General features: G+C 40.2%; 1 protein-coding gene across 2 annotated transcripts in view; it reads right to left on the minus strand.

The window, feature by feature from the left end:
• The window catches only part of PDE6D (phosphodiesterase 6D), a 34,522-nt gene that overhangs the window by 1,247 nt on the left and 9,682 nt on the right, over positions 1 to 23,593 (minus strand). For both annotated transcript variants that reach the window (XM_036389008.2, XM_054515930.1), the window contains exons 2-4: positions 5,957 to 6,045; positions 2,647 to 2,772; positions 1,736 to 1,841 (exon numbers count right to left, since the gene is read on the minus strand). In XM_036389008.2, the coding sequence (XP_036244901.1) occupies positions 1,736 to 1,841; positions 2,647 to 2,772; positions 5,957 to 6,045 (321 nt within the window). The remainder of the gene's footprint in view (positions 1 to 1,735; positions 1,842 to 2,646; positions 2,773 to 5,956; positions 6,046 to 23,593) is intronic.

Raw genomic sequence — 23,593 nt, forward strand, 5'->3', positions numbered from 1 at the left:
AAAGCAGCAGTTCTATCTCCACTGTGGCTCCTGGTGTCTGTAACACTGGACCTGCTGAGAGTGTAAGGTTTTGTTGTGATGTGGACAATGCTTGAACTTAAATGTCACTTAATGATTGAATGTCCTCAATCTGATAGTCATCTTGGAAACTCTTCATGCACAGTGCCTTGGTTAGCACCAAGGATCACATCTCCATTCTCTCCTGGTTTGGAAACACCAAGACAAACATGAGGTCTTTGGGAATATTAGAAAGTGAGGGGGTGTCCAAATCTTAGCAGCTGTAAAATGATGACTTCTTTGGGCCACAAATTCCCCTTTGGATTTCTTTGGGCTGGGGCATTCTACTGAAAAGCCTCAAGAATGGCTTTAGGATACCTCTATAAATAGGAGAGAGAGAGATCTGGGCTCCCCACTGCAAGTGGACATACTTCAGGGAACAAATGGGACACTGGAAAATACTCAAGGTCATTTGAAATCTAACTTCTCTTGACTCCCAGTCCTGAAAACGTCTTGAATTCCTGAGATGATCAAAAGCAACTTGTCAGATGTCTTTGTTTCTTTATCCTGGTTCCCAAATCTGGCTCCTCCTGTACTGACAGTGCCCAGCTCTGGGAGCTGAGGTGTGTGCAGCACCTCCAAGGTTCTGAGAAGGCTGAGCCAGGAGCACTGTTGGAACACTGGTGCTCTCCTCCAAGCCCACTCTCTTTGGAACACGCTGTGAATGGGAATCAGTGATGGTAGCTCCCATCCCAGTGCCTTCTCTGTGCGACTGGCTTTGCTCCAGACAAGGAATGAGAGGGAAAATGCTGGAGAGGGAGATCTTCCAGAGGACACAGTGACCTTGCTGCTCCCTGCCTGCCTCTTGCTGGCAGCAGAGTTCCCAAACCCTTCTGTTTCTGGCACTGCTCTCCTTGTGTGCCTGCCAGCACCCATCCAGCACTGCAGGGAGGATGGTCACCCTTCCCAAGAGCCTCCCTCCAGGAGTCTTTTCCCTCATCCCCCCAAAGCTGGAGCCCACACAGAGCAATGGCCAGCACATGTCACTGTGACACATCTGAGGCATCCCTGCTCTGCTCAGGAGCCCATGTGCACACAGAGCCAGGAGCAGACTTTGTGAGGAGGCTGTGTGAATCTTCCTGCAGGTGACTGTAAAATGACTGACTCCTACCTGTTGAAGTACTTTAGCCCCAGATACAACTCTGTGCATAGTGTATATAAATGTGTATATATGCATATACACTAAATGTGTACAGGCCAATGTTAAAGACACATCAGCAAAATGTTACAGTGATGAAACAAACACTAGAGCAGCTACTACAGATGATACATTGCATGAACTGAACTACCTTGGAAAAGAGTCAATGATCAATAGCTGATTTTAAAATGGCCTAAAACTCTGCTGGGTTTTTTCTTCCCTGGATATAACAGGTATTAAGTTGTAAAACATTTTAAAATCCTTTCACAATTCACCTTCCAAAAAAATTAAGCAACTTTATTAAAGAATCAGTTTCACTTTCTCCAAACCTTTATTGCTATATTAATGCAAATTGGACCTGTGGGAAGGAAGGTAATGAGGTTGGCTTAACCCCTTTTTTCTCTCAACAACTAAGAGTAGTGAGGGGTTTCAGAGCTGGTAGCAGTTCCCTCTTCTCCTGCCCACTGTTGCCCCCAAGGAAATGCCATGCACTGGTTTTGCTCTGCCTGCTCTCAGCCTCTGCAAGCCCAAGGCACTCACGTTAAAACGTTTGCTGGCATCATCTGTGATTCAGGTGCTGCCTCTATCAAGGACTGCCAAGTGTTTGTGGAGTTAGGAATCACAAAACCAAATTCAAAGAACCATTCTGCAAAGTAAGGGAAAAAAAAAAAAAAAAAAGAAGAAGAGATCCAGAGGCATTTGAAAGAAGAAAATTCACAAATGGTCCTTTTGCTAGGCTGGGGAGCTGCCTAAACTGTCCTGCTGGGCTGCCAACATTTTACATTTAAATTACTTTGTACAGCTTAAACCTGCACTGAACCCTGCCCTCCTCTCAGAGCAGATACTCCCTTTCTAAAATAGCTGATGGCACTGATAAGGTCACACCACTTCCATGGCATTTGGTGAAAATTTCAACACACCTAATTGGGAACAAGAAACCACCCTCCTCCTCTTGCAGACATCCTGGGATCCAGCTGAGGTTAAGTTGCAACTGGTTGCCCAAAAGGCACGGAGCTCAATGTTTTATTTGCCCCTCCTCCAGCCCAGACTAAGAGCAGCACTGCACTGAGGGGGGTCAGAGGTGCAGTTGGGGGCTCACTGGCACTGCTGAAACCCAGGTAAACCAGAGGCTCCAGCCTGGCACTCTGAGGAAGATCCAGGAATTCCAGTAATAGCTGACTCTGAAATAGCCTGTTTCCTTGCCTCAGGCAGCCTGGGGTGGATTTATGCCCTCAGGCATGATTACCCAGCTTTTTTGCTTACATAACAAAGTGTTAATACACTTATGAAATGCCATCCTTAATAATGTGGCCCATTAGTCCTGACAAGATGAGTGCTTCAGAGCTACTCTGAAAAATTAAAATCACCACATTCAACCCATTTTAGTCTCTCTAATCCCTGCCCTGCTGGGGGTCAGTCCCTGTGCTGCAGCACACAGAGCACATCCATACCTTCTAGACACTGCCCTTTGAAATAAACTTTCTGTTCCAGACGGAATTTTTCCATTTGTTCTGCTGAGGAAAAGTTTAACTCCCGAGATACTGCTTTGCATTTCAGGATTTTTTTAGGAACTCGAGCTGTGAAACAGATAAAGAAGCATTATTTGGACACAATAAAATCCAGCTTCTGCAGGTACTATTATTCTGTACTTGGAAATAATGATTAGGACTTATACAAGATCATAGCAGCAGGAAAAACACAAACACAAAGGACTTTGTTTTTACATTTGCTTTTACATTTGCAAGAGTGAAATCCAAATGCAAATACCTTAAGTACCCTGCCTACAGCCAAGAATGACATTTATGACAGAACCAGGGATACAATACTGATCTCTCAGAACCAGACTCCTGGTTCTTAGTTGTTTGTTATTAAACCCCATAATTTTTCAAGTTGAAATATAAGATGCAACTTAAATTTTTACTTCAAGAATTGTGCTGAAGATGACTGGCAGCCAAAGGGCTGCTTAGCACACCAAGCTCCTTAGCCCTTCTCACTTTTCCTTCCCTTTCAGACTGTGCATCACCACAGCAAACCACAAATGTGTGTCTCTCAGCCCAGCAGCACTTCCCGAGCCATCTCAGAGCTCTGGGAAGTGTCCTGTAGAAGTAAATGTCTATTTCCTTAGCACTGAGACCTGCCCAGGCTGTAAAGCCAGAGCCACACTGGAAGGTTCAAGAGAGGAATTTAACAATCCAGGTTTCTGGGCTCTTGCAATGGCTGAGGCACCAAGAGCAAGTGGCAAACTGTACCTGGTAGATATTTCACAAGATCTTTTTTTTTTAGAGGTGGAGGAGTAAGAGAAGGAAGAGAAGGGACAGTTAGAGAGCTCTGATTAAGGGTCCTAATCAGGACAGTATGATGGGGGGAGTCAAACCAGTAAAAATCTCCCAAGCCCGTCATACTTCAGTGGTGTGATTGTGCATAATTCCTTCCTGCACATTAGAGAATGTTTCATGTGAATTTTTTAGAAATAAAGAGGGGAGGGAAGACAGCTGACATGTGCTTTATGAGCCAAATTGTTCCAAAATGGAAGGCATATCAAAACATCCATGAGCAGGGAGCAGGCTGGTGTTTAATAAATGCAGGAGTCTCCCAAACCCCAGGCAAATCTATCTAATGTAGAACAGTTTAATGGAGTAGGACCTTGATACAACACCAATCTCAAGAGCTGGAGGCTTAGGGAATGTAAGCCAGCATCTTACCCCAAGGAGAAGTACACAGCTTGGTAAAAAAAAAAATTAAAATTAAAAAAAATTGAAAAGAAAATTAGAAGTGTAAGGCAAGAGTTTTAAATTTAAAAGTTCTCTAATGATTTTAATGGGATTTTTTGCACCATGGAAACCTGCATGGCACCATCCCTTACTGCCCTCACCAGTACAGATGACACCATTGTGGATAAACATCCCTTTGCAGTTAAGTGTAAATTGACTCATTAAAACTCTTCTGCAATTTAGTAATTTCATTTCTTTCATTCTCAAGACAGAGTCCTGGGAATGTTTGCTTTAACATTGTAAAACTACCAATAAATAGTTACTTTTAATAAAAGTAGGACTGTGTTGTCTTTAAACATCTGATTTAAGACATTTTAATTTACATTTATACCATCAAGCAAAAATTTTAATTGAAATTATTTATTTTAAGCTCATTTTACTTTTATTTCTCTCTTTTTTCTATTAAAAATAGAAAAGAAGGGAGTTTGATTCTCATCAGTTAAATCCATTTTAAAACATGCTGGGATTCAGATAAACATAGACTTAATCCTAAATTTACTAGTGCTTTTTGTTAACTTGAGGATGTACTATACTTGCACATTTATTTAAGCACTTCCATTGTTAACATACATTTAGTCAGATGCTTAATGCTGATTAGATTAGAAAGTGTTGAATGACACATATCTTATTTATTCACAAGTAATTTTGGGTCCAATCATTTAGTTAAAAACTGAAATTCAATTAAAATACTCATATAATTATGTTTTCATTTCATTTAAATAAAGCTACCTTAAATATTTGGAACATTGAAGAAAGCAAGTTATCTTAGCCAAACTGATTTTACATTTTAAACTACACCTTTTCTTGGATAATGAAAGGACTATTTGTATGTCTTGAATAAAAGCTGGCTGTGGGAATTCTGTAAGACCTACAACTCAGCAGCTTAGCCCAAGATTTGCTTGTATATTGGAAGAAACCAAACTTTACAGATTTGCATCTTCCAAATTGCCTCCCAGTTTCAAATGCCCTGTCACTGAATAGAGATGACAGGAAAAGCTCTTGCTGTCAAATGCTGGTTTAGATGATTAATTCTAGTTTCAGGTGCTTAGGCTGTGATTTTTACTACTTAAGGCAGTTTAATGCTAAGACTTTGGCAGCAATCCAATACCACATTAATATTGTTTTTATTTCATCTAAGTGGTAATAGTAAATTAAGGTAGTAATACAGTATTATGATTTGTAACTTAAGAGTTCATTTTATAAAGAAACTTGTACTTAAATAAAATAGAAGTAATGTTTAAAAAGCAAATAGAAGTCTAAAGAAAATGTATTTTATTCACTCTGCTATATATTTGGTTCTTTGTTTGCTATGTCTAGACTGTGATTTGCCCTGAATGGCCACAAAACATAGACACACACACAAGTACTATATAATGACTTTAAGACACATATGGGTTTAATTTTAGACCAATAATTCTGTTTGTCCTCACTGCTTCTGCTGCAGGACTGTAGCAGAACTGCATTTCCCCACACCTTTTAATTCACTGTCAGATTACCCTGCTTTGTTGGATGTCTCCCCCCTTCTCAGCCTATTTATTAAGCATGACCCATCTACCTCAGATTTCTTTTCTAGCTAAGACATACAAGAACTGCTTTTTTTGCCTCTTCTCCCAAGGAAGACCATCCTCCCATCTGTAATCTTTTCAGTGGCTTCTCCTAATAGCTCTCCTCTGCATCTGCCACAGTTTGCAGTCATCCATCTTCTAGATGGATGAGTGAACTGTGCACCAGATAGGATCTTAACTATTCCTTGTACAATGGGCATTAATCTCAGGCCAGAGTATGTTTTAATTAATTCCCCAAGTTCCTCTGATGGAGATGACAGTTCCTGTTTTATTTGCAATGAAAATCTGAGGCACAGTAAGGTGATATGATTTGCCCAAGTGACAAAGGTGACATCTGTCCTTCAAAGCAGGGGTATGTTTGCAACTCAGGTGACCCAGACATGCAGCACCACCCACCCCAAATGCATAATGCAGTCACACAGTACCTTCATGCTCCACTCCAGGGACAGACAGATCTTCTGTTCCTTGCCAGAGGATTTTCCCTGTTTCTGCATCCCGAAGGTTCATCCAATTTCTGATTGGAAGCAAATAAGGAAAACAAGCTATCTCTATCCCTAAATGCTGTGCGTAGTATTTTTTGCTGAGCTCTGAAATAGGCTACTCCAGCTGAGTTTCAGTCATGGTTTCTGGTTCTCAGGAGGCCAAGGAAAAGAGATGCTTTTTCCCTGAGAATAAATAAACAAACCAACCCCTGACCAGAATGAATGCAACAAGAGTTATATAGCCACAGATTTCATTTTCACTTTAGACTGGAGCTTCTTAACCTCATTTATCATTTTCCACTGCTTCTAAAGGATAAAGGCAGTGTCACTGTGCTGTGGAGAAACAAGAACATTGCTAACAATAACAGATTGTTACACAAACAATTGCTCTTCTCTAGTATTTGAAAATGGCTAGGAAAAGGAGTCCTTTCTACATAACATAAGAAAAAGAGTAACATCCAATCCAGCTTGTTTTCTTAGCTTAAAAAATATTAATATCAAGGGTAGTTCTATTGCTGTTGACCTTGTAACTGCCACTCAAGGGAATTCTTCAGCTGCTGAGTGCTAAGCTAAGAGAGATCTTCTCTTTTCACTCTCAGCAAGTGAGGCTGTGCCAGCTTCCAAAACGCCCTGATCAGTGGATTAGTCAATAAATCTATAAGCAAGTAGGAAATATTCATATTTCCAAAGGGACAGTTAATAATGATCTTAAGTACACCTTTGAAAAATCTCTCTCCCAGGGTAACTCAGACACTGACAGCTCAGAACAAGGAGCCTGCACACCTGCATGATGCCATCCTGAACGGGGACACAGCCATCCACAAGCCTCAGGCCCTCCTGCTCCACAGCTCCTCAGGATGGCTCTGAGGATTCACCAGGGTCAACAGCAGAGGCTGAACTGAGCAGGATCTGTGGGATGAGCCCACACAAACCAGAGCCTTTCCAGGAGCTCCCTTTGGCTGCTTTATGGCAGCACACCCTTCTCAGTCAGTACTGCCTACAACAACTGCTCAGGGAACTGCCTGGGGAGGTGGAGACAGAAGAGGGACAATATGGACCTTGACATGGGTATAAATAGGAGCTGTTGGAGATTTGCATATTGAACTCATCCTCTAACACACACAGTTTCCAGGCAGACTCACACAAACTCAACACACTGATCACATTTTTCCAGAGCTCCCAGGAAGAAACAGATGCTTTAGCAAATTTTGCATCACAGACGAACATTTGTTTTAAAATTCTGCGTGTGGAGGAGGGGAAGAGAAGATGGCTGCCTCAGCAGAGATGTGAGGATTCTTTTCCTTGCTGAAGGCTGGTCAGACTTTCCATGCCCCACTGAAAAGACAAAGAGAATGTGTGCACAGGGTCTGTTCACATAAAGCTTAAAGAATGGAAAGAGGGAACACAGGGCAGCCTGCTCTTGTTCTTCTAGGCTTGTTCCAAACACATTGTATCTACCACTTGTTCTGGGATTAAGGCAAAAGAGAAAGGGGCAGAAGATGAAAAGCATCCTCTGAGGGCTCCATTTGGCACATCCATATCCTAGCAGGAAGCTGCAAAGTGGAGCTCTCCCTAGCCAGCAACCCAAGGGAGACAGGGACTGGCAGGGAAGTCAGAGAGAGAAAATGAACAGCAGAATGGCAAGAAGAACCTGCAGCAGGGCTGGGCATTTCATGTGGTGCTGGCTGAAAAACTCCAAGTCCTCAGCCAACACAACCTGCAGGATGGAACTGCCCCAAGAGTAATTTCAAATGCTAAAAAAATCCACCATTTTTCCATACATCTTCCCACACACAAACATACAAATTAGCCAGGGTGAAGCTATTTGCATAGAAAGCAGTGTGCCATCTATCAAATGCCACGTACGAGGAGAAAATAACAAATGAGACCATCTGAGCATCTCACTGACACACTCATTTATCTTCCCAACACTCTGCTACACAAACACTCTTAACTATTATCTGAACAGTAATTTAGTAAATTGGGCACTTGATTATCAAAAACCTGCACTACCTTTAAAAAATGGTCCTCTCACAAGTATTTATTTGCTGTTGGTTCACTATCAATATCAGTCAGAGTTATAAGCTCCCAGGTTTGGCCACAGGCTGTGTAGTGCCAAACTGAGCACCAGCCGAGTTCCTCTGAACTGGAAATGAAACACTGACCAGGACAGCAAAGCCAGCACTGTAAAGGAACTGATCCAGCCTCTCAGCTGCTCTGTCAGTACTCTAACTAATGGACCATTCCTTTTCCTTGCCATGACTTGCCTTGCCTTCCCATCCCTCTTCCCTTGTAAATTTTTGGAGCACTCTAAAATCACATTCACCAGTTTCAAAAGTATTATATTAGAAGTGCCCTTCAGTGAAAAGTAGCCTGACAGCTCAATTATGATCCTTACTTGAAATACACAGTTATAGTGTTAGTGATCTACTATTTCTGGTGAGAGAAAACACTACAGTACACTACTGACCTCTGTAATTTCTCCCTATCAGGATTTCTCTCGGTCCAGTCCAAGAAAGATGATACAAGTTATGCTGCTGTGCTGAACAATGTTAACATTTAAAATGTATGTTAACATTTGGGGTGTTGGACATCTCTAAAGTGCTATCTGGCTTTATTTTGTTTATGGATGTTCCACTGTAAAAGTAAATCCATGCAGGACAGCCTGTCCCATGCTTTGTATTATGACTGTCAAATTCAAGATGAAGAATAAATAAAAAGCTCAAGGCTCTACCCCTGCTGATGAGACCATGCATCAGAAATGCATGCCAGAGTTCCTAAAAAACATCTTGTATTTAAACAAGCTGAACATTGCTAGCCTGTGTGAATTCCTTATCAAATAAATAAAGGTTTAATGTCAGTGTAGTCAAAGGCTTTCTGACCTTGACAAGTCCATGTGATGGTTCAGGGCATGCTTTTCCAAATTCTGCAAATGAAGAAACAAAATCAACTGCTAATCAGAGTGTATACAAAGAGTAAAAATTTATTGACCCAGACATATTTGAAGGGTTCAGAATACACTAGCCAGTTCACAAGTTTTTTTTTTTCCCAGTAACTAAACATTATTAAAAGGGAAGAACAAATAATCAGATCTTAAAAGCACAGACACACATACAATCTCTTCCTATTGGAAAAAACACTTCAGGTACAAGAGGTTAATTATTTAAAAATAATAAATGTTTTCAAAGAAACAGGCATCTGAAAAAAAGTTTTAGTCAAAACTGAGATAATGTAGAAGACTTTAATGGAATTAAAAAGAAAAAGAGGCAAACCGCATCACAGATGATTTCTTGACACAGGAATACCTGACAAAGCAGCAGCTGTACTGCTTACCTAGTTAGCAGCTTATCAACACTATTTCTGTCAGCTTGGATAGGAAGGCTGGTAATACGACCTACCCCAGAGTGAAGAAAATGAAGATCTTGAACCAAACCCACACACACTATTATCTTCTAATGTGTTTAATTGGTTTAAGATTCTTCCACCCCAGCATGAGACACATACTAAAAATAAAGAGTGCTTCACCTCCTGAGCAGCAGTGGAGACCTGCAGGCAGAATGACGAGGGCATTTTAAGCATTATTGAAAAGGAGAAAGTAAATTCATATTGGTCTGATACAATTACTCTTTTTGAAGAGGTTCATGTAAAGCCATTTAACAGGGGTTAAGAGCAAGTAGGAAGCCAGGCAGTTCCAGCTGTGTGAAGTTTGTATATGTGGGGGGGGGAGGGGAAAGGAAAACATTAGTATATTCCTAATTCAGTTTCTCACTCTTACACCATTACATTTTCATTCACTTGTATTTTGGAGGCTTGGGGTGGGTTTTTTTTGGAAATGATGTCTGATTTAAGACTCAATAGATCAAATACTCTTCAATCCTGAAGGCAAGAAAGGATTAGGTAGAACAGCAGAAGGAAGGGTGTATGTTGATCTATTTATATTCCACCACCTATTGGGTCAGCAAAGCCTTACATAAAAGCTTTGTCGTGGCTGGAACTTGACTTGCTTTATATCCATTACATGAAGTAGCTCCCTCACAGACCTGTTTTGCTTAGCCTGATGAAGGGAAATGGTTTGTGCATTTCTAAATTCAAATTTTGCTTTCTTTAGTACCTCTGATGTCAGGAGTTCTTTCTTTTTTCTATCTGTCATAGATCACTTGGTTCAAACAAATCAGAATGTACATCCTTTATCTTTCAGTGTATTAGCATTGCAAAAGATTGCCTTGCATTGCCACACTTGTAATTAAGAATAGCCTTGAGGAAGAGAATGAGTACAAACAAAATTTATCATTAAAGTAGTATGGAGTTAAAAGTAGTTCTGCCTCAATCTCCCTGACTATTATTTATATGTTGTAATTTTTAGCATTTCTTGAATATCTCAAAGGCAGTGCCAAACAGTATATATTGTTTCTCTTGTTAAAATGATCCATTTTTCATTTTATTCCTTGCTGTCTATGTCTACACCATTCTAAAACCTCAGGAACTGCTGTACTCTTACATTTCATAATAAAAACAAGGCTAATGTTCATAACCACTCCTAGAAGGAAGGTCTTTCATCATCCCTGCTAGCTTTTTTTCCACATGAAATGCAACATTAAAAAAGTTCCCTACCTGCCAGGTGCAAACAACATCTCGACAATTACATGTTAATGAGACCTGTCGTCTGGGAGAAGGTGGAGCTGAAAGCCCTGAACAATTCAGACAACAATCTCTGTTGCAGACCCAGAAAAGCTTCTGATCAGGACTCACCAACCTTCACTCCTGATTTTACATGGTCTGTTGTGAAAAGCAGACACAACCAGGCAGCCATGGCATAGGAAAGCTTGTTACCTTACAGGGAAGTAAAGATCAAACTTTGGGGATTACATTTATACCAGACATATTTTCCCAAAAGTTTATTTTCATCTCAGTTGTTTCCATCCAGTCTGAGGAATAAGAACCAATATAAATTATGCAAAGTAACTACCAAACTACAGGACTACAAAGCAGCCCACCTAAATGGCCTTACACTTCTCCTCCACTCATGCCATTCATGCTGTAATCTTATGCCATCTCTACTCCCACTTTTTATTACAACTCCCAGATCACTCTTCCACAGAAGTCCTAATTGTGTGCTTCAATTTAAGCATATGCACAGATGTTCTGCTGATTCAGGTCCTTGAATTCACTCTGTTCACACTCATGAGAAATGCTGCTGTCTGCTGTTTAATAAGCCACAAGAACACAGGCTGGCAGTGTTCCTCCTAGCCTAAGGATGAAATTCAGTGCAAAATCCTATCTACTGAATGAGCATCCATCCATTCTGTGTACAGGAATACCAAAACACAAAAACTGGAAGTTATTCCTCAAACATTACTGGAGCCTTGGGTATAGTACTGTCAACTTCTGCTTTCAGAAAGCAGCACACTTTGTTGAGTTCCTGATTAGACTGAAAACATGCTGTGACAGTTCTTACAGGGGCAGAACTTTTAAAAAACTCATCTATTATAACAACTTTCCTGGAGTGATGCACAAGATATGGGTTACTGTGCTCCCAAAATGATGGGAGGTGCTGGAAAGGTGCTCTATTAAATCCTCAAATGGAAGGAAGCCAATTATCCCTTCAAAGCACTCCTGGCACTCCTTCACTTGCTGTAAAAGAGACTGCTTTTAAAGTCTCCTGTACAAAACAAATTGCTGTACAACAGAAGCCAGGGAGATCCACAGATTAATGTGAACCACATGACAAAATGCAGCAAAAATCCTCAGCAACCAACAAAGTAATTTCACAGCAAATTATGTAATCAGAGGGATATATTTAACAGCTACAGCATCACAGCAAAAAGATCAACACAATATCATATACTTGTATACTTCGTACTTCCCTTTGTACTTTCTGCTTACATCTTTGTGTGTCTCTGCACAGATCTGGTATCACACAATGAATTTCCATCTAACATCCACCAGACAGCTCTGGATTAAGCTGCTCTTGGCCCATATTTGGAAAGACAGTTACACAAGTTACTGCACACCATGCCAACCTTACCTTAGCTGCAATAGATTATGCTAAAAGGGCAGAAATTAATATTGCTCCCTTCCATTGTGTAAAGCAGACAGAGCTCTGACCATTCCCACTGGGCAGTGAAGCTCCAATACTCCCTGCTGTGTGTCACATCCTCCCTGCACCTTGGGTGACCATCTTGAAGCTGAGCTGTGTTCACACCAAACTTGAATCTCTGAATACATTTCAACTTAGCAGGGCTCATGTTGAGGCACACTGCAGAAGTCTGCAACAAAAATGCAGCCTAGGTCTGTTCACAGCCAGATCAGCTGCAATGGGATGCCAATAGACAAGTACAAAACCTGTTTACCTCTACAAACACTGGAAATGAAGTAAACCTACTTCCAGCATTTGCTAATAAAAATTTTATCCAGTGAAAAATCTGTGTTTTCAAACAGTTTAGGTTGAAAGACACAAATATTATTGAGTATTTTCATCAAAATGAATGACTAACATCCATCACTACACCACAGCATCCTAGTGACATCAGGTAGCAAAATAAGGCAGAATTTAAATTAATGTTTCATTTTCACTGTTGGCAATTAACTGTCTGAAAATATTCAGTGAAATCTCTCCAAATCTTAAATATTTAAATCAGAATTAGTGACATTTATAGTAGTCTTAACAAAAGCAGGTACCTGTAATACAAAAATGAAGATGGAGAGCTGCTAGACTCTGGAAGGAGAAGTGTCCAGCATGGGCAGGCAGGGTGAGAGAATGTTTTGTTTCTTTGGTAATACCCCCAAGAATTGCCAGCTAAGCCAGACTTCCATTTCACTGACTCTGCCTCTCTCCCTCAAACCAAAGGAGCAAGAAACAAATGGATGTATATTTTAAAGGAAAGAGTTACAGACCTACTGAAGATGAAGCTAAGGATCCTCAGGAGGGAAAAAGGAATAAATTACAGTGGTTTGCAAGCAGCTGATCAGGGATGTAGACACTATTGCTTCAGCATGAGTCAGATGAAGTTCAGATGAGTCTAGTATGAAGAAGCTTAACTCTTATAAAGTCCAGCAGTTTTGGTCACTGTTGAGAAATAAAAACTGATTTAGGAATCTGCAAGTAACCCTCGATTTCTTCAGACAAAAGCAACAGCGTGTGACACTCCCAAGCAGCTCCTGCCTGCAGCAGGTGAAGAGACTGCCCTGTTACCCTGGCACACCAGCAAAGCCTGTAAGACAAGGATCCTGGAGAGCATGCCAGGCACTTCTCTGGGAACTGAGCTCAACCCAGGGAGACCAAACCACTTCTAATCTCAAACCAAACACCATACCCTAAGATTTGAAATCCCTAACAAAAAAATTTAAAACTGGCTTAGGGGGCAGATTCCCCTATCAGAGCAAGCAAGCTGCCTTCTGTGCCAGATCTGTTTGTTACTATTAAAAATGTGCTTTGTTTCCTCTAGAGACAGATATTAAAATGGTTCCTAGAACCAGAAAACAGTGCCAAAATAAAAGCAAGCTGAAGCAATGTAGTGGCTCTCTGCTGTTTTCTGCTGCCTGTGTTTTTTAGGCTTTTCTTTGGTTTATCTCAATAGCCTTGACAGAGTTCCTTTATACCAATGCCTCAGCAGGAAAAACAACATGTGATCACATCTGGAGATTGCTTTACAGTCTAGGTAGTAAAACAATCAATAACTTGGAAAAACTCATCATTCCTTGCAGGACCAGGAATTGCACAAAGAAAATTATTTTCTTTTTCCAGTGCAGTAACACCCAACTCCTCCCATCTTCCCTGCATTTCAAATGCATCTCGCAAATTAGCATGTTAGAAAAGCCTGAGCTTGTACTAAGAACCCTTTGAATATTACCATAATTAATGTCATCAGTAATACTCTGAGTTTGTAGAAACAGCAGGTGAGTCAATGGGAATGATGTATTCATCCAAGAAAAGAATGTGACCTTTAAAATCCATAGGGCTTTATCAGAACATAATTTTAAAGTGGGTTCCTTGTAGCTCAGAACAAAACTGAATGTAAGTACAGAGAAAGCTAAGAGAGACACCATGTACACAAGAGAAACTAAAAATACAATTAAAACACTGGAACTTCCTTAGAGAAGATGCCTGGCCTATATCAAAAGGTAAGACAGGTTGCAGGACAGATTGAGGAGCCACATCCAGAATGCTTAAAATTTAGTTAAATTCTTTAAACCCCAATACAATTGGAATCAGTTCGTCCACTATTTAATTTTAGCACATCAAACAATTTTCCTCTCTGCAAGTGAACACTGAAAGCGATTCAGCAATTGAAATAACTTTATTTTGTCTTAACTATTTCAAAACAAAAATTTCTCACAGCTGAACTATTATGGTAACATTTCAAGGTTCTCAGCAATAAGTGAACGAGAGGGAGTTTCATGGAAACAATCTATCAAGGGGTTCTGGTGCATAACTTCATTTTCATAGATAAGGTTGCAGCTAGACACCCTCACAGGAATTTATCTCCCTGTAAATTGTTATGGACTATTGTTCTTTACAGAGCTGATGTCACGACAGTCATGCAATAAAATCAGCTTTAATGGAATGAGGCATTTTAAGCCTCAATATGCCTCTTTATTTTATACAATTATTCAGCTGTTTTAAAATATGCATTATATTGGCTAGCTTATAAAAGAAAGCTTGGATTGATTTCATGTCATTTTTGCAACACTGGAGGATTGGATTTTTTATGTCTAAAAGGATCTTCACACTTCTTCATATTGAAAGGGCACAGACCTGAGCAGAGGAACAATGACTTCTTTGACCAAATTTTTAAAAGGGATAAACATGGCTGCTTAGCTGGCATTTTCATACAGTTTCACTTGAATGACCTATAGCCTTGTGTGAAAAGTGGAGAAAAAGCAAACCTAAAAGGCTCTAAAGAGGCAGTTTTATCAGCACTGCTTGTGGCCAGTCGATGCCTTTGTTCCTTGAAGGCCTCTGCAATAATTTCTCTATTGAGCAAAGTGATGTTTATTGAGAATGGCAAAGCTGAGCATTAGCAGGTGCCCCTGCTGCTCCGTTCATCCATCCAACTCCAAGCAGTATCCTGGGCTGAAAGTGTCCCCCTGGTAAAATAAGCAACTGACAACACAAAAAGCCTCCATGACTTCCAACTGCCTGTGCTTATGTAGGGACTATGTGCTTTTTTTCCCCCTATTGGTCTTTAATTTCTTTTTTCTCTCCTTCATTTCACATTGCTTTGTACAGAGCTCTCTAGCACACCAGCCTATTGAGCTCCAAAGACTGCTTCTGATAGTCCAGATTTATCAGTTTCACATATTTGAAAAGAATATGTATTTTCTGGAGACACCAATATATCATGTACTCCTAAGAACAGATATGCAGATTGGAAATTGGTGAGAGATTTGGCTTTGGTGTGAACTGTGCTACCAGTGTGCACAGCTTCACATTGTCATTGTCACTGTCATCTAGCAAGTGCCACCCCAGACAAGAGGCAAACCTCAGCAATTAACTGGAGAGACAGGATGCCCCCCTGAACAGGCAATACAGTACAGCTCACTGATCAATAACTTAAACCATACCTTCTACTACACTGTGCTTCAAAAACTTCAACTCATGTTCTCAAAGTAGCTTTTTAATAACTGCCTGCTGCAAAGACTGGGAAATAAGCATGAAGACTTGCCCACAGCCACACAATGAATCAGCAAGAGAGGAGGAAAGACATCTCAGGAGGTGTTTGGCTTCAAGACTTGTGCTTCAACAGACAATTCTGCCTCTCTCTTTAGGCAGCCAGGAACTGTGCTCCCTGGCTGATGGAAACTCTTCTTGTACCTTGGAGTGACTGCAGGAGCACAGATTGCTGCCATCATGCTGTGAGGTGGGTGCCAGTGGTTTCCTTCACTCTGTTTCTCTTGCTTTTGTTGGTTTCTTAGTCATCCTATCTCGAATGCAGGGTGGGTCTGAATCACTGCCAAGGATTACTAATGGAAGTGGGGAGAAGGAAGGAAATAAAGAGGACTGCTTGCAGAATTAGAAGGACTTTTAAGTGTCTAAAATGCCATATTAAAGCAGGACAGCAAAATGGTTGTATTGACTCTGACAACAGAAGCAAAATGGTTCTAAATTAGAAAAGTGTGCAAGCCTCTGAAACTCATCAATAATATTCTTTTCTTTAAGACAACTTAAATAAACACCAGAAATACAAAACAGGGAAGTCATGGGGGAAAATATAGAATTTGTTCCTGCCTTAGCTCATATTAATTCAAGTACAGCTCCTATGAATTTTTTTTCTTTTTCTGTTCTAAGTCTGGACACTCAAATATATTTTGAGCTCAAAGTGCTTCAATGAATTCAGTGTATAAGTCATGCTCAACACCACAAGTTCTTTTTGCTGATTTAAGGCAAGTAGCCACCTAAGCTTAAAAATCTCACTACTCTAAAAACTAGCGATGCCCCTGATACAAAGTTTCTAACATGCTTTAACAGACAAGGTTTCCTTCCACAGTTCATTGGGTGTAAAAGAGAGCCCAGTGAATGAGTGGAAACACAGCACTTTTCCATGTATTCAAATTGTCCTCACAGCTGCCAGCTCCAGGAACTGCAGCACAATTTTGCAAAAGGCAGCCAGCAGTAAATCTGAAAGGACAAAGTCTTGGGACAAATTCTATGGCTGTTCACTGCTGGCAGGGACAGGCAGGCTCTATTTTGTACAAAGATCATCAATTTTGCACAGAATGACATTCAGAGAGGACTAGGAGTCTAAAGGACTCCTAGAAATGAACCAATGTAAACACATTTTGGTTAAGTAAGTCCAAACAGCGTTACTCCATTGTCAGCCTCAAGTCAGACTCCTTGAACACAAGATGACAATGGCTGAGTAATTAAATTTTAGAGAAATTTCCAACTCTTGAAGCTGTTTGGTTAAAATACTAAAAATAAACTCCATGCTAGGCAGTTGTGCTTTCAGAACAAATGCCCAACCAGCTCTACAAGGATCCACAGATGGCCCTGTGACACTGAGATATTCCCTTGCACTGTAAGGGAAATAAATATACTTTGGGATTTGTTGTTTCCATATCCACTAAAGCTTCCCAGAGCTGGATTGCAAGCACTGACTGTGTGGAAATGTCCATGCTGTTGCATCCTGCCTTGTTTCCTTTTTTCATTATACTCTTTCAGAATCTATTGGGATCAGAGGAGGACAAAGATAAGCACAGTGCTGGAATAAAAAAACTTCTGGAAAAAAGCAGTAATTTCCAGCAGCAAGCTTTTCCTAACTTAACTTTGCTTGAAAAATTTCCCAGTAGTTCCAGCCTCACCAGATCCTGCTGAGCATGGGCAAGGATTCATTTTCCATTTATTCTGTGCAATGCACAATTCTTTTTATGTAATTTATTATCACAAACAATTACAACATTTCAGTGGGCAATCCTTGCAATCTTAGCTATCTACCTGTCACTTTTGAAGGGTGTCTGAACATCTGACAGCCCTATTGCTCCACACAGGCCAGCTCCAAGGAGAAGCAGCAGACCTGTCTCATAGACACACACTGTGACTGCACCCCTGGCACCTGGAGACAGAGTCAGCCTGGACAGATCTGGCAGCTCCTGCTCAGATTAATTTTGGTGCACACGTCAGGAATACAGGCTAATGATAATGAGATGGGGCTGCACACAGCCAGCCCAGATACAGCAGAACTTTAAGTGCTCAAGCTCTGTACTGAACCTCACCAGCCAAATTCTGAGCCTCTTTGCCCTCTGGGAGCTACTGCCCTCGTCTGCTTTCTCCACCAGAGGAGTAACCTTTAAAAAATACTGGCTACTGAGTTGCACAATTAGGTAAAACAACATTTCAGAAGCCCATGCAAACATACTCAGCAGAGCCTCAAATGAGCTGATTTCATACACTACAAAATGGGATCTGAGTTTTATTTAGGAGAAACAAATCTATGGGGAAGGTGGTTTGTGTGGAGTGCATTTTAGTTCAACCAGGATGAGCTGCTTGGCTTTCTAGCACTTGTTCTATTTATTCCTCTACTCCAATCTTCTCAGTGTGACGTCTTTAACGAGGAGATCACAACATCCCCTGTACTGGCCAGGGAGATTAAGCAACACACACACACACACAACTAGAAATCAAGAGTCTTTGAGATTTAACTCAAAATCTATGCTGGTGCTGGTTTGCCATAAAGATTTGACAATAAAATGACTGAACAATGATAATCTTCTACTAATATTAGACTGCTCTTATGAGGAATTACAGGATAAACCCAGGCCATTTTCTTTTGAAATTATATTTGCTTATCACTACATAAAAGATGTCTCATGATTTTTCCCTGGGAATCCTCTGTTCCTGGGAGAAACAAATTTAATGTTGGACTTGCCCATGTCTAGGTGGCACTAGACCACAAAATAGGGAGCAAGGGGTTTGTTTTTAATTTTCATAAAGCTCAACAAAAATACACTATTCACTACTGAAATACCAGCTGATACACAATCAGAGCAAAGTCCATCTATTTTCGAAATTACCATTGTCAGATTCTGTATTTTTTCTTTACAAGGTTCATTGCAATAACAAGGATCCCAAATATACAACAGAGTTAATTAACCTCTAATTTCTATGTGCACATTCATAAAAGACTGCTTTAGGGCGAGAAGCAAGAAGAGAGAAAAGATCTTAGTTGAAACAAAAAGAGAAAATTTTTCCTTTGTCAGTAGTCTGGCCATACTACAAAGCAAGTACAGACCGCAGCAATAATTTTGTTTTTAATACAAAAACTAACCAACAATCTTAGCTAGAAGTGCATAGCTGAATGCTCAGATTTATGGTATTTCAATAAGTCTGCTTTAATTGCTTATTTTCTCTTTTCATTGTAAGACAAACAAAGATGCTATTGAGGATGCATCTCCCCTGATAAGGCAATCAGAACATGAGCTGCAATTACAGTAACACTTTGCATAAAGGCTTCCCTTATTAATCCAAAAGAGTTCTATTTCAAAACCCACTATTTTACCAGGCTTCCATTCTCAATAGTGCAAAAATTCTTCTGGATTCTTTAAATTTAACACACTTTGGGTGCCTGAATTCCAAGCAACTCAACCAGGCTTCCTCTTTGTAAAGAGCCTTTATTTGCTCCATTTCCAAGGATAAAAAAGGCACAGTACAGCAGCACCACTGCATGTCCAGCAGTTCAACAACATCAGGCTCTTCCTGGTGCTGCTCTGGACTGCTGCCCATGTCAGAGATCAGCAGCACGTCCTGCACACACACAGGATGCATGCACTACCCAGACACCTATGCTTGTAAAGCCTCCTATTAATCATTCCTGTACTGCTAGATATTAACATTAAGTAGGTGATTAGTGTGTTAGCAGTCAACAGCCCTACCTGCTTAGTTACCTCTCAGGTGGATACTGTTTACTCAAGAATTTCATTATAATTTCTGTTGGCAAAAAATATTCCACAAAGATTATATTATATATTCCATCTTTTAATGGAATTCTTTTTCTCAGTCTTCATGAAGCAAAACCCAAACAAACAATCCCCCAGATTTAGTGTATAAGACATGACAATTCAACAGTTAGACCTCTATTAGCAAGGACTCTGACACAGGTGCTTGAACATCAAATTTAGCAAACAAGAGGAACTGTGATTTTTAAAAATCTTCTTCAGCAAAAGACTGGCCAGGGCAGAATCAAGGATTTTGTATGTTTGAAAAACTTTTTACTTCTGGTTAGCTGCTCAAAGGCTGGAAGAGGCTACAAGCACATTACACTATTACTGCGGAGAGATCCTGTTCTGAGCTGTGCTTAAAAGACCCCTCCATGCACAGGAGGGCAGATATCCTTAACTCTGGATATACAAGCAACTGCAGCTACCACAAAAGTCCTCAAGAGCCATCATTTTAAGGGATTCAAATGACATTCTGTTGTTCTCCAGCAATCTTATATAACTGATGAATGTTTGGCACATGAAAGGAGGCATCTTCATATCAAGAGGTGTTCAGTGGTGTCTTTCACAGGAAGGACAGAGGGTTGTCTCCACAGAGAAAGTTCTGCCCTTGACTTTTTACATTTTGATATAAAGTTGCTTTTGTTTGGTCTTCCAGGGAATCAGGAAAGAGCAGAAATAAAACTGTGTTTGAGAGCATGCTTTAAGTTGTGCTGCTGAGAACAGAAACTAGGCCAGGGGAGATTTCAGTCTTGCTGTCAAGTAGGGTTTCCACCTATACAGAACAAAGCAAAAAAATCACTATTGAAAAAGACTTTGTAAGAACATTTAGGGAAAATCTGTAGCTCAGTCTTCAGATAGACAGGTCTCAATTTCAGAGAGGTCTGTAAAAGAGGAAGAATTCATTTGTGCAAAGGACTTCAGGGACCCAGGGATTTTTATTGGGCCATGGAAACTTCAGGCTGTGTGTCAGCACTCCAAATCCTCCCCATCAGATCAATAAAGCCTGCAGTCATTAGGTCTGATAGCTCCTGCCTTCCAGGAAATGAGCTTCTGAGTTTTATTCTAATTGTTAAAAGGCAGGTGTTCACACCACCAAAATCAACTGTAAAGGGAGCACTTAAAGAGATTCTTGCTGGCACTCTCAAGAGAAAGCAGGAACAAAAGGTCAAGCATTGGATTTCTCTTGCATTCACACACTGATTCTGTCTGAACTCCCCTTACTGAACACCTTTTGAACACAATGTTAATTTTTAAACAATATCTTTCTCTGGCAGTTGAATTAACTGGGAATTTGTCACTCCAGTCGAGTCAATCCAGATTAATGCACAAAGTGAATTTAGAGTTGAGCTAACCATCCCTTATTTAACCTTTGCCTGAATGTTTTTATTCTCCACCTGGAGAATCCAATTCCAAAGCTTTGAAGTGACTTGGAACTGGGATAAAGGTATGTACAGCAGGGAAATCAAGCAGAAATGGTTAAACTGGGGTAAATTTTAAGCATGTGAACAATATGGTTTTGCCTAGACTAGAGCTTTTCCCAACAACATAGCCAGCTCTTCTTTGACACTAGGAAGAAAAGTACAGACAGTGCTTTATCCAGTGCAGTACGTTTACACTGTGGAGCTACATCTGTTCAAGAACTCCTGGCACCAACAAATTCCATATTGCCCAAGCCAGTTGGCATAAAGATGGTGTGTATTCCCTCAAGATGAGATTACAGCTCTGTGTGCTACTCAAAAATAGGCCAGACAACTGAACTTCCTTTTCAGGTGGGCTCATTTGCCCTTTCTCACAAGTAATGCTGGAAAAAGACAAAAATGAATGATATCCCAAAAAAATCCTCTTTACACAGCTTTGAAAGCAAATGCCAATTGCAGCCTTCAGGGGACAAGTGCTACTGCTGCAGTACATCTGGTAATTAGTCTGGAAGGGTTTCTGTTTATGACAGGAGTGAAAACTAACTATTGCAGCAGAAGTAATACTGGCTGAGCACAGAACTGCTGTTTTGTTCAGTCTCCCAGCTGTGCCCAGTGAACCTGTGCTGGCAGGAATGTGATGCTGGAGTTGGTAGAGCAGAAGTCACTCAGTTCTCCTAAAGGTGGTTTACTCAAAGCACTTTATGCTTTTTTTGAACCTCTGCAACCTTTAACTGCCCCACAGTATGTCACACAGAGCACATCCCTCACTGTTTTAATCCAGAGCTGTTCTGTAACCAGGAATGCATCTAGAGATCACCACAAGTTCTCTGGGAAAACAACACAATATCCTTGAAATTAATTACAGAATGGCAAGGGGATTTAATCTTATTGAGATTTTATATAAAACAGCATTTAGCCCTGGCACTCACACTCCACATCTAATAAACAAAATAAAAATTCAAATCAGCCAGAGAAACAGCTACAACAAGCACTTTCATAAAGTCCACAATGACAAATGCCAATCTCCTATTTGCTGACACAGCACAGCAGAGGAACAAGCCACACTTTTCCTGGCATTAGCTTAAATGGTTCCTTGGATATACAGTCCCTGTGGATAGTATTGGCCTGAATATCACTGGAGCTACAAATACTTCAGTTTTGGTTGCTGTTTTTTTAAATTGGACTGTGTCTGCATGAGAAGTGGGCATGCTTTATCCTTGCAAACTGTACAACCCTAACAGCCTGAAGAGTTGACTAAGCAAGAGAGAACCCTCACTGCCAGTTACCCTGTTTCTCCAGGCACAAATGGGAAGCAAATGATTATGAACACCCTCAATGCCAAGCTGAGGGAGTCAGTAAGGATGTGAACACTTAGGTGGATGTCAGTGGCCCTCTAGACTCAGAGGACAAGACCAAGGTGAGAATCAGATATAATTATTTAATGTGTAAGAGAAAGAAAAGTCATGGATCTGAGACACTGAACTGGTTTTATCTCTGGAGTACTATGCTGGCAGGATCACATGCTGCAAATACAGATCAAACAATTTTTGGTTTTCCACTTAAAACTGACAGGACTACGATTATTCAAGGAAAATAAGTTCATTATCTTGTCTCTTCTGAGAAGGGAGGAAAACTTAGAGCGTACAGACCAAGTGGAGAATGAAAGCAAAATGAAAATACAGTCAAGAGGGAATGATTGGCAGTTGCAGGAGGAAACTAATGTTGTAAATGGACCAGAGGCTGCTCAAAGTGGATGCAAAGAGGAAGAAAAAATGAGGATTTATGCAGATTGAAGCAGAACTCTCCAAAAAACAAGAACTCCATATCAGAACCACTGTGCTTTTTTAGGAATCTCTAGAATATGAGAAGTGCTTCAACTGGCAGTGTGGACTTGTGATTTGACAATTTAACCATCCCAACATTTTACACAGTGTTCAACATTATAGCAGTCTGAAAAGAGAGGGAGTTGTTTGGAAAAGCACTACAGCAAAACACAGAAATTACAAGGAAACAATTCAGTTCCAAATCAGTTGAGAGGAGGTAAAATACCTCCCCTCCAAAATTATTTTGTTCTCAATGCTGTACTTTGATCAACCCCTACAGCTCCAGTAACATGACCTACACTGATGTGAACCTCTGAGCACATCACCAGAATCGCCATGATCTGGAAGATGGAGGGTCTGTGCCCAAACCAGCACCTCTCTGCTTTAGTATGCATTGGAATTCAGAAAAAAACCCAAACAATCAACATTATTGTGGAGACAGCGTAATGAAACTTCCACTGAAACGACAAAAAAGGCAATGACCTCTATTACTCTACTCTGCTTCCAAGCAGCTCTTACAGCTTTCACTGTCAATAAAATCTAGTTATGTTTATACTAAGGTTTAAATTTTATTATTTTAACATGCTTGTTGCTGTATGTTAAATTTTCAGAATACATTAAATCAGATTTTTGCAATTTCAATAAAAATATATTAATATATTTTTCAGCTCAAGCAATGGAATATCTTATTTCTGCTATGAAAAAGGACAGACTATAAATGCAATCAGCTGTAATTCACAAGCTGATTCTTTCAATATAGGTATTAATAATAAGAAAATAAAAATATACTTATTGGAAAGCTAGACTTACAGATAATACAAATGTCATGCTTATAAAATATTATTTTGGCGTTTCAAAGTGTGGACTTGATAAGCATTCACGTTAAGGTGAATGCTAATATGGAG

The sequence above is a fragment of the Molothrus ater genome, chromosome 10 (genome assembly GCF_012460135.2).
Source record: "Molothrus ater isolate BHLD 08-10-18 breed brown headed cowbird chromosome 10, BPBGC_Mater_1.1, whole genome shotgun sequence".
NCBI classification, from domain to species: Eukaryota; Metazoa; Chordata; class Aves; order Passeriformes; family Icteridae; genus Molothrus; species Molothrus ater.